The sequence below is a fragment of the Nicotiana sylvestris genome, chromosome 12 (assembly GCF_000393655.2).
Source record: "Nicotiana sylvestris chromosome 12, ASM39365v2, whole genome shotgun sequence".
In the NCBI taxonomy this organism is placed as follows: domain Eukaryota; kingdom Viridiplantae; phylum Streptophyta; class Magnoliopsida; order Solanales; family Solanaceae; genus Nicotiana; species Nicotiana sylvestris.
The window spans coordinates 42,868,977-42,881,512 of NC_091068.1; the positions used below are offsets into that span (position 1 = coordinate 42,868,977).

The window sequence follows — 12,536 nt, forward strand, 5'->3', positions numbered from 1 at the left end:
GGCAATTCGCGTAAAACTCCCTTACCATCAGTACATTTGCCTCTTCCGGTTCATCAAAGAAGATGTCCAGCTGACACCTCCTCAATTCTTTAAAGATACTTGGGCGTTCAATTTGTAAGGCATGCCTGTCAATGTGTACTTCAGGTAACAACTTCTTGGATGTCTTTGCGTTAAACCTATCTTGAGCTGCTTTGGAAACAAACCGAGTGCGGTCAAACTGGTCCGCACTAGCCTGACCCCGAGCTCTAGATGAACCTCCTGGTCCACTAGCGGAGGAAACTGTGGAACGTCTCTTCCTTGACTGGTGCATTGTACCTACAAAACATAGGCTACTATTAGTGAGGGTTTGAGTTGTGTGAACCCTGGATGGTTACTCAAACTTCACCACCACCATGGTCACATTAGCCATTATAGCTCCATTGGGGCAATTTCACAAACACCTTGTGAGTATGGTCTATAATTAAACACACCTATCCTATGGAAGCATAAACTCTCCCCCCAAATCAACCATTCTCACTTCACAACTCCACCCCACCACAATTAACTTTACACAACAACACCAAGTTCTTCTCTACAACATTTTACACATTACCCACTAAAAAGAAGAAAATAAAACCAAAAATCTAACTAGAGATACTATAACAATTCAAGCATTAAAAATGCAAAATAGAAAATTACAAGAAGAGAGATGAAAATCTTGACATACCTGGTTCTTGTAGAAGTTGAGAGTAATGAAAGTTGGGGAACAGGGAGGCAGAAGAGAGTGTGTTTGTGTGTGTGTGTGAGAGAGAGAGAAAAGTGGGTTGCTGAGAGATGGGGAGAAGAAGAAGAAGAAGAAAGAGTGTGGGGTTAGGGATTTAGGGTAAAAAGAGCCGTGGGGAAGTGGGGGTGGGTTTTATTATTAGTGGGTTTAGAGTAGAAAAAGAAAAGAAAATAAAAAAAATAAAAAAATTTAGTTACAACTTACCTGGGTCACAGAATTGTCGCAATTCACCGCGGTCGCGCCGCGGTCCCATCTCGGCCGCGATGAAGGGGGGCGAAACATAATGTTTGCCATTCACCACGGTTGTGTCACGGTCCCGCCATGGTCCGCGGTGAATAGATCGAACAGAAACAGAATGTTTGCGTTTCACCAAAGTCGTGGTCACGGGTTTCCGAAAAAAGTGTTTTTTTACACATCAAGTACAACATCAAAAAAAAGGAAAACATGGGTTCCTCTCACGCAGCGCCTGATTTAGCGTCGCGGCATGACGCATTCTCATATCATCACTCCTCATTTGTGTATTGGGGCTCCTCCAATGTTATCACCACGCTGTCCCCTTTTCCTTCAGTCATTCTCAGGTAATGTTTTAACCTCTGCCCATTCACTGTAAATTTGTTCGTCCCATATTCAGATTTGATCTCCACAGCTTCACTTGGGAACATTTGCACCACTTTAAACGGTCCTGACCACCGGGAATTCAACTTACCCGGGAACAACCTCAATCTTGAGTTGTATAGCAGCATTAATTCTCCGGGTTTGAAGTTCTGATTCAAGATATGCTTGTCATGCATCAGTTTCATCCTGTCTTTATATAGTCTAGCACTCTCGAATGCCTGGAACCGGAATTCTTCAAGCTCATGCAACCCAATAACTTTGTTGTTGTCCGATGTCTCCATGTTTAAGTTCAGCTGCCGCAATGCCCACAGTGCTTTGTGTTCGAGCTCAACCGGAATGTGGCATGCCTTTCCAAATACCAACTTGTATGGTGACATACCAATTGGAGTTTTGAAGGTGGGAATAACCACAATGCATCATCCAGCTTCATCGCCCAATTAGTTCTTGTTGCATTCATTGTTTTTGAGAGGACACTCTTGATTTCTATATTTCACACTTCCACATGCCCGCTTGTTTGTGGGTGGTATGGTGAGGCTACCTTGTGGCGAACTCCATACTTCTCCAATAGGCGTGCAAGCGCTCTATTACAAAAATGAGAGCCACCATCACTGATTATGGCTCGGGGGTGCCAAAACATGTGAAGATGTTTTTCTTTAGGAAACTGGTCACCTTTTTCGCGTCATTGGTTGGGAGAGAAAGTTCTTCGACCCACTTGGAGACATAGTTAATAGTAACTAGTATATAATTGTTACCGTATGAGCTGACGAAAGGCCCCATGAAGTCAATCCCCTACATGTCAAACACTTCCACCTCTTGGATTGTAGTCATTAGCATCTCATGATGATGGGATATGTTGCCCGTTATTTGACATTCATCACAGTTTTTGACCCAAGCATGGGCATCCTTGAACAATGTAGGCCAATATAGGCCTGATTCCAGCACCTTTGCTGTTGTCTGAATTCCTCTAAAGTGTTCACCATATGGTGAAGCATGGCAAGCCTGTAAAATAGAGGGTTGATCTTGCTCGGGGATACACCGCCAGATCATGTTATCAACACATATTTTGAACAATAAAGGTTCGTCCCAATAATACGCCCGACAATCACGGAAAAAAATTCTCTTTTGAATTGAGGAGAGATTATGAGGTACAATACCACATGCTAAGTAATTAGCAATATCAGCATACCATGGTGCCTCCTCCATTGTCACATGAAGTAATTGGTCATCAAGGAATGTCTCAAGGATATATTCAACCTTCGTTGTCTTTTCTGCCCCTTCCAACCTCGAGAGGTGGTATGATACTTGGTTGTCTGTCCCCTTTCAGTCACGGATCTCCAGGTCAAATTCTTGTAGCAACAGAACCCAGCAAATCAAGCGGGGTTTGGAATCCTTTTTTGCTATCAAGTACCTAATGGTTGCGTGGTCAGTATAAACAATAACTTCCGAGCCAATCAAGTATGACCTGAATTTGTCAAAGTCAAACACTACAGAAAGCATTTCCTTTTCCGTGACCGTGTAGTTCAGTTTTGCACCACTAAGCATCCTGCTTGCATAGTAAATTGGGTGCATAATTCTCCTTGCGCTGCCCCAAAACTGCTCCTATAGCGTAATCACTAGCGTCGCACATCAGCTCGAATGGTTGCTCTTAGTTGGGTACAACAATGATGGGTGCATTCACCAATCTCTTCTTCAGCTTCTCAAATGCTAACTTGCAATCATTATAAAACAAAAGGTTCTGATCTTTTTCTAGCAGTTTACATAAGGGGTTAGCAATTTTTGAAAAATCCTTGATGAACCGCCTGTAGAATCCGACGTGCCTAAGTAAACTTCACACTGCTTTCACTGAAGTGGGTGCTGGGAGCTTCTCAATCATGTCAACTTTTGCATTATCTACTTCAATCCCTTTTCTGGACACTCTATGCTCAAACACTATGTCTTCTTGTACCATAAAACGGCACTTCTCCCAGTTCAGCACCAAATTTGTCTCCACACATCATTTGAGCACTCTCTTAAGGTTGTGAAGACAATCTTTGAATGAATCCCCTACCATGAAGAAATCATCCATAAACACCTCCATAATGTCTTCGACCATGTCGGTGAAGATGGCTAGCATACACCGCTGGAATGTGGACGGTGCGTTGCAAAGTCCAAAGGGCATCCTCCGAAAGGCAAAGATGTCATACGGACATGTGAAGGATGTTTTTCTCTATCTTTCGGGGCTATTGAGATCTGATTGTACCCTGATTATCCATCCAAGAAACAAAAATGGGATCGCTCAGCTAACCTGTTCAACATCTGGTCAATGAAGGGTAAGGGGAAATGGTCCTTTCGGGTGGTTGCATTTAATTTCCTGTAATCCATGCAAATCCGCCACCCTATTACTGTACGAGTTGAGATCAACTCGTTCTTCTCATTTTGCACAACTGTCATTCCACCCATTTTCGGTACACACTGGACCGGGCTTACCTAATTGCTATTAGAGATGGGAAAGATGATGCTCGCGTCCAGTCACTTGATTACCTCCTTCTTCACTACCTCTTTCATATTCGGGTTCAGCCTTTGTTGATGTTCCCTAGAAGGTTTGCTCCCTTCTTCCAGGCGAATCTTGTGCATACAAAAGGCCGGGCTGTTACCTTTATGTCTTCCATGGTCCACCCAATGGCAATTTTGCATTCCTGCAAGACCTGTAATAATTTTTCTACATGCACAACTAGCAAATCAGATGATATAATAACAGGAAAAGTAGAATTGGGACCCAATAAAGCATACCTGAGGTGGACTAGAAGCGATTTCAGCTCCAATTGGGGTGGTTCCTCTATTGATGGTTTTGTAGGTGGTGTAGCTCTTTTTTCTAACTTAAGAGACTCGAACTGAGGTTCCCTCTTCTAGAATCCTTGTCCTTCGAGTGTCATGACCCACTTTGCCAGCCTCCACCATCCATCTCCTTTAAATTTGTCAAGAAAGCTCCCCTCTCCTCATGGATTGTTGAACGTTGAATATAACTTCTTTATCGTTCAACCTCATTTTTAACTCCCTAGTTTCACAATCAATCAATTCTCTGCTAGTGGCTAAGAATGGCCTCCCCAGAATGATGGGTATCACTTCATCTACCTGGCAGTCCAGAATAACAAAGTCTGTAGGGAATACAAACTTTCCCACTTGTACCAGCACATCATCAAGAATCCCCGTCGGCCTTTTAACCGTGCGATCAGCCAGCTGCAACAGCATCGACTTCGGTCTAGCTCTGCCAATGCCCAGTTTTGTGTATATTGCCAAAGGCATCAAGTTTATGTTGGCTCCTAAGTCATACAATGCTTTTGCAAATACATAACTCCCAATAGTACATGGAATAGTAAAGCTACCTGGATCAGACATCTTTTGAGCCATGGGTCTTGTCACTACTGCACTACATGTCTGTGTTAGAGTTACTGTGGATCAGTCCTGAAAATCAAATTTTCGTGACATCAGGTCATTCATCATCTTTGAATAGCCTGGTATTTCCCTCAATGCATCCATTAGAGGAATATTTAATTGAATTTGACGAAGCATCTCCATGAATTTCCTGTATTGATCTTCTTTCTTTTATTTTGCTAGTCTTTGAGGAAATAATGCAGGTATCACCCTTTGTTCACTACTTGTCGGCTTCTCTTTGTTGGGGTTTTATGGCACAAGAGGTACCACCTATTTGCAGCTTGTTCACTCTCTTTTGCCTTACCCTTATCAACCTGAACCTGTTCAACCACCACTCAGTTTGTTCTACTGATTCATCTATATCTAATGGAACTAGAGTGGCTGGTGTAGTCTCTCTTCTAGATTGAGCAACTTCTTGCTCCTTGTCTAAATCTCTTCCATTCCGGAGACTTACTGCCACAGCTGATTCGGGTTTTGATCCTTGGGATTAATGTTCGTGTCGGCTGGCAATGTTCCTTAGGGGCATTTATTTAAGGCCATGGACAGTTGCCCCAGTTGAAATTCAAAATTCTTTATTGCTGAGTCATGCACTGCCAACTTTTCCTGCATCTTACCATTTGTTCCAATGAGTTGTTGCAGCATACCCTGATTTCTACCATGTTGCCATCCTGTTACTGAGGAGGTGGCTAATATGCCAACTATTGCTGGTTCTACTGTGGATAGCCCTGTTGTATCTGATAATGAATCATTTGGCCTTGGGGTGCATACCTCCAGGTTGTGGCATGTTCGGTCTGTACTGCTGATTGGGTGCTGGTCTCCATTGTTGTCCTCTTTGTCTCTGACCCCCAAAATTGTTGACATAATTCATATCCTCTCTTAACCCTTGGTTGTCACCTTCTTCACTCTATGAACACACATAAGATAGATTAATGCAAGGTGTACACAGTCCTCCATTTGTTGTGTCAACGATATGCACTTACTTTGTACCCATCTCATCAATCTTCTTTGTCAATATACTTATCCGAGTCATGAGTGTGGCTATGTTCTCTACATGTGAATTATTTGGGTCAAGAGGAACTGAATGCACTATTGTTGCAAGGGTCGTACCTTTCGTCATCCTCCCCGAATTCTGGGACATCTTGTCAAGAAGAATTTTACACTCTGTGAATGTCTTGCTCAAAAATGCACCCCAACTAAAGCTTCTACATTAGCTTTTAAATTGTCTGCTAACCCCAAGTAGAATCTCTGTCCAAGCATCTGGTCTGGAATACCATGGTGGGGATACTTCACTAGCATCCCTTTGAATCTTTCCCAAGTTTTCTGCAAGGTCTTAGTAGGCTGCTGCTTGTACTGCAATATCTCATCAATCTATCTTGCAGTCTTATCGGGCGGGTAAAAATTATTCAGGAACTGCTTGACTAATTCCTCCCAAGTGATAATGGAATTTATTGGGAGCAAATTCAGCCAAGTCTGAGCTTCCCAGTCACAGAAAATGGGAATAGTAACATCTTGATATCTTCTGGGGTCACATTTGGCTACGTTTGGGTCACACAAATAGACAAAAAAAATTTAGGTGTTGTTAAGGGTCTTCAATGTGTGACCCGGAGAATAATCCCTTATTCTACAGAAGATGCAGTATGTTGTTCGTGATTTGGAATGTCTCCGCTTATATTGGGGGCACAACAACGGCGGTGGCCAGGTTGTCAGCTATTGGTTGTGCCCAATCATAAAGTGCAGCTTCTGGCATAAGAGGTGCCACCACTCTGACGTTTGGGTCAGCTTGATCATCCCTGATGTTCCCGTTGACGTTATCTACGTCACCCATTTCAATTTCAAGTTGGTGTGTTTGTTGTGACTGTTTGTTCCTCTTGTTGGCACGGTTTAAAGCCCTGAATTTTTTCTCGGGGTCTGAGAGTCCTTCAAGCAATTTGCCAGTCCTCAAAGAATCTCTAGGCATACACCTGAATCACACAAGAGTTCAAACGTTAGAATTTCAATGAAAAATTATTTATCACCATAGAAAATTGATCTAAACTAATAATTCTAGCACTACTTCTAAGTTGTAATAAATAACATTGTTAGTTCCCTGGCAATGGCGCCAAAATTTGATCATGCCCAACTATGCCTTATAAAAGACAACGCAGTCGTTGCAAATATAATCTGGTTTCAAGTCCGGAGTTGAATCCTTAGGGAATTAACCTATCTACTGCAACTCTTGGTAATGCCATTACAAGCTCAAACAATTTTCGGATGCAAGATTTTTTTAAATAAGTATTGAGTTTTATTTAACTAAATCAAAATGATATTAAAACTACAATATTTTAAATCAAAGATAATTCAATGGTAAAAAGATCTAGGGTATTGATTTCCCCAATTGCTAGTTTACTTCTTAACTCTTTTGCTATAATCTCGCTGTAATACTCTATGAGGATTATGAGCTATGGGTTACCGCAATTATCTCTCGATCAACTACGATAATTTACTAGAGCATTCTCACGAACTACTCTAGCTGATAATTTATGCAGCTCTGAATTATCCCACCAAAGTTTCGTTATCTTTAACCCCACTTTTAAGTTCAAGTAATGAATCTCTTCAATTATCCAAAAGTGGTGTTGTTCAATAGTAGTCTAACATAGTATTCTTTCTCAAGCAACACAAGGTAATTAGACACAATTAATCAAGGGTTCATTCAATTAATCACCATACAAAACATAGTTGAACAATCATATAATAAACCCGACTCGATTATAACAAAATTGAGTCAAAACTTCATGCAACAATTGGTTCCATCAACCCTAGATTAAATGTTTAGCTACTCATAGTAAAGCAAGATAAAACCATAAAATCATTCATAATTCGCAAATAATGATAACAAGAAGAAGATTGAAAACCTCTAATGGTGTCTTGATCTTCTCACACTTGTTCTTGCCTCCAATTCAGTCTAAAAACAAGTTTAACCTTGACTTGGGCAAGTTTGTTGAGTTTATATAGGGTAAGGATAAGTTTTCCACGATTTACACTTTGGCCCTTAAACTTTTTGGCTTCCTTCAGATCTACTACGGTCGCGGCACGATCGCGGCACGATCCTGGTGGTTTCCAAACATTATATTTTCTGCCTTCTTTCACTGCGTTCTAGCCACGGTCGCGGTGGGCTGTTGCCCAGTTTTTCTTCACCTTTTCTTGCTTGTTTTCATCCGGGCTCTTCTCTATTGGCCTTGTATCTACATATTTGACCCCAAAATACTCTATATTCTCTTCCTAAATCGGAGTAGTTCCTGCAAAGCATAAAAACCTCAATTAGAGCATTTGGTTATCATTTAACACTTAAAACATCAATAAAGTATGGTTAACTTAGAGTATAAATAGCATCTACATCGTATAATATAGGCTACTATCAATTCACAAGTGCATCCTATTTGTTAAACTACAACAATAACATATGCAGTGTAATCCCATAAGTAGGATCTAGGAAGGGTAGAGTATACGCAAACCCTACCCCTACCTTTAAAAGGGTAGAGAGGCTATTTTCAAAAGACCCTCGGCTCAAGACATCCTACTTGTTAAAGTAAACAACTAAAACTTTGTCACGTGTTCTTTCAACTACGCATAATGGACACCTGGGTTAAACTGAAAATGGTCCATTTTCGGGAAAAACCCACCATTTCCTTATACCTTGCTGGTTCACACCAAGTCTGAAAATTTCATCGGCAAATTATTTCATCAGTGATGGATGCCAAATTTGATTTGCTTATTACTTAATCATAAATGTCACTATTGTTAGAATTATGCATCACTTAGAAATTTGTATAAGAACCTGGTACTTATACAACTAAAATAGTAAAGTGCGAAATTAAATAACACATGAGAATTTTACGTGAAAAAACAAGAGTAAAACCACAATAATAATGAGCAGTTTCAAGTTACACATTTTTGCCAGTTCACACCAAGTCCGAAAATTTCATTGGCAACTTATTTCATCGGCGATGGATGTGAAAATTTCATCTACTTATTACTTCATCTTAGATGTCACTATTTTGCTAGGGTATAAGATAATATTTCGGTGTTCTCAATGGAGCCAAATATGAAAAGGCGGAGCAAGTTATTTACTACATGAAAGAAGTGATTAAGAAGAAAGAATCATGGATGGTAAAAAATATAAAGTAATTGAAGAAGTTTCCACAGCTTGTTGCTGGACCCAATGAAAGAACTATGTAAGAAATATTGAAAAGTATTGTAACCCCGAGAAATCACAGCAAAAGACACGATCTCAATATGATTCATAAGTTAGTGCTCTCAACTACGTTAATGGAGATGACTCTGCAGAAGATGTGACGAACTTTTGCATAATTTCTGATCTCGATTTGCTTGTTCCGTTTTTCTCCTGAGTAATGAGAAAATTTCTTTCAGCGTAGATTTTGATTTGTGGTTTCAGTTTGCTTTTGAAATTACTTGATTTTGAGGTGAGTTGTAACGATCCAATCGGTAATTTTGAGCATTTAAATTCAGTTCGATGGTTTGAGATCATGAGTAATTTTGTATGGTGTATTATGATTTGAGTGTATCATGGGTTTTGGTTTTCGAGTTGTTTGAGATTGATTTGGAAGAATGATTCTCAACTAGAAAGTTTTAAGTTGGAAGAGTTGACCAAGTTTGATTTTTGTGTATTTGACCTTGGGTCGTAGTTTTTTTTGGTTCCAACTGGTTTGTATGGTGATTTTGAACTAAGGCATATACCCGGAATTGAATTCGGAGACTCCTAGGTTGATTTGGTTTGTTTTGCCGAAGTTGGAAACTTGAAGGTTTAGAAATATTCTAAGTTTGACCATAGGATTACTTTATAGCTATCGGGTTCAGATTGTGGTCCCGGGACTTAGAGTATGTACTTGTTGTCATTTGGAACTTGTCTGCAAAGTTTAGTGTCATTCTGAGTTGGTTTGATAGGAATCGGACGCATGGTTGTGTTTCTAGCGATTCTTGAGTTCATTGTAGTTTTTTATGTGTTTTGGTGTCTGATTCGTAGTTTCGGATATTATTTTGGTGTTTTGATCGCACGATCGAGTTCATATGATATTTTTAAACATGTGTAAATGGTTTGTGTGGATCCCCGAGAACTCGAATGAGTTTCGGACACGTGTTAGATTAATTTGGTCATGTTCCATAGTTGCTAGTGTCGGACAGGTTTTGCAAGTCTCGCAAATGCGAGACACTATTCGCAGTTGCGAACTTCACATTTGCAAGGTGGGGATCGCATTTGCGAGGTGGTCTAGCGGCTGCCATGTTCGCATCTGCGAACTGGTTATCGCTTTTACGATTGGGGAACCTAGGCTGGCTTAAACGCTTTTGCGATCAACGATCGCTTTTGCGGAGGGCCTGACTTTGCATTTGCGAAGTCAAGGACGCATTTGCAACTTTTTTGATGTTCATCAGGCGCCACATTTGCAATGGATTTTCCACATTTGCGAACCCCTGGGTCATATTTGCGACTTTAGCAGCTGATCAAAATAGTGGAATTTCGGGACTTAGTTTCATTTATCATATTTTAGAATCCTAGACTCGGTAGGAGGCGATTTTGAGGAGAGATATTCATACCAAACTATTGGGTAAGTGATTTGATCCAATTTCAATTATATTACATGATTGTTATGGTCTTCCGGTCTGTGGTATATTGTGCTATCAGTTCCTCCATTGTTATGGTCATGCTTTTCACGTGCCTGCTGTTGATATACACGCGTCTGGTAAATATGAGAATTTGGGAAATGGGTAATTAATATGGATGGGTATGTTTGGATCGGGTTGCGCATCGTAATAGAGTATAGAGTTATGTTGGAATATGATCCTTGGTGCTTATTTTGTGTGTTTTGTTTATCCTTTGTGGGATGGGTTTATAGCACTATGTTTTGTGGTGGTATTTGTTAAGCTTGCGGGAAGGTTCTCTCATTTGGTTTTTCATTCATCATTGGTCACATTCGACTTGTTGCTTGTTTGGTGCATAGATTGCATGGTATGTAGCTCTATGTGGTATTGATATGGCATGTCGGTCGAGCAGGTTGTACCGAATGAGATGAGGTTAATGGACCAGAAGGGAGTGCTATCAGATTTGATTGAGATTTGGTTGGAGGAATAATGTCCAGAGTCATCTCAGAATTTGGCTATCGGTTTTGGCGGGCGAGAGAGCTCCATGACTTGATCTTTGATGAGTAGTTATGAGTTTCTACTCTTTTTCTTTCATCCTTGGCAGTATATGAAGGTTCATGACAAGATTTTATTTGAGATGAGGTATGTCGCAGGTACCGGCTTTGTTATTGAGTAGCTATTGTGGTCGAAAGTTATTGCTATGGGTATATGAGTTATGTGGTATAACATATAATTATATCTTGGAATACAGTCATGGCTTGATACTGCTTGCTTAGGCTTATACAGTTTATAGATACGAGAATCGTGTCTTATGATGAACTCCAGATGTTGGAGATTGGATTCTAATATTTATGGACTAAAGTTGAAGTAAGGATCTTCAGTTAGGTTGTGTTGTCATGCTTATATGGATTCATATGACCTAAAATAGCCCATGGATATGTGTATGATGAGTTTATACAGTAATTTAATGGCTTTGTAACGACACTTGGCACGTTCGAGGATGAACATATGTTTAAGTGGGGGAGAATGTAACGACCCGATCGGTCGTTTTGAGTATTAGCATTCCGTTCGGTAGTTTGAGGTCTTGAGTAAATTCATGTGATGTATCATGACTTGCGTGTATGGACGATTTTTGTTTTCAAGTGGTTCGGGATTAATTTGGAAGAATGATTCTCAATTTGGAAGCTTTAAGTTGAAGAGTTGTCCAAGTTTGACATTTGTGTATTTGACGTTGGATCGAAGTTTTAATTTTGGACTTGGGAGTAAGCCTGGATTTGCATTTGGATGTTTCTAGAAAGTTTTGTCTATACTTGGCGAAAGTTGGCAATTTGAAGGTTTGGAAAGTTCATAGGTTTGGCTGGGGGTTGGCTTTGATGTTATCGTGTTCGGATTGTGATTTTAGGAGTTGGGATAGATCCATTGTGTCATTTTAGACTTGCATGCAAAATTTGAAGTCATTCCGAGTTATTTAGGCATAGTCGGTGTAAGTTTTGAATTTGGAAATGTGGATTAGTTTCTTAGGCTTGAATTAGGGTACAGTTCATGATTTTGATGTTGTTTTGTATGATTTAAGGCCTCGAGTAGGTCCGTGTTATATTTTGGTATTGGTTGGTGTGATTGGACGGGGTCCCGGGGACCTCAGGTGTGTTTCCGATTGATTTCGGATCATTTTGGATTGAGTTGACATTGCTGTAGTTTTGCTTTGTTTGGTCTTTCCGCATTTGCAGAAATATGGTCGCTGATGTAAAGCCGCATAAGAGGCCTTGGTTGCGCATGTACGGATTTGGTCAAGCAGGGGGAAACTCCATAGATGCAGGTACATTCCATAGAAGCAGGCGCGCAGGTGCGGATGGATGAGCGCATATGTGGTTGGTCGGATTTTTAAGGGGGATCAAAGATGCGAGTTGTTTCTCCGCAAATGCAGAATAGCTGAGCAGATTATTTATTTCGAAGTGTTTGGTTATTTTATCAAATTTTGGAGTTGTGGAGCTCGGCTAGATGCGATTTTTGGAGGGTTTTTTACTACAATTGAAGGGTAAGTGCACTTTTCTTGATTTTGGTGTTAGATATTGATTACCCATGAATTATTACTCCTAGTTTATGTGAACTAAAG

At 40.4% G+C, this 12,536-nt stretch overlaps 2 protein-coding genes across 2 annotated transcripts; both read right to left on the minus strand.

Annotated features, from left to right (window-relative positions):
• Positions 1–1,266: 1,266 nt before the first annotated feature.
• On the minus strand, positions 1,267–1,659 carry LOC104240790 (uncharacterized). Its single transcript, XM_009795675.2, has one exon. It carries the CDS (start codon positions 1,657–1,659, stop codon positions 1,267–1,269), a length of 393 nt encoding a protein of 130 aa, XP_009793977.2.
• Positions 1,660–4,333: 2,674 nt separating this feature from the next.
• On the minus strand, positions 4,334–4,765 carry LOC138882956 (uncharacterized). The gene has a single exon (XM_070163605.1). It carries the CDS (start codon positions 4,763–4,765, stop codon positions 4,334–4,336), a length of 432 nt encoding a protein of 143 aa, XP_070019706.1.
• Between the last annotated feature and the right edge of the window lie 7,771 nt (positions 4,766–12,536).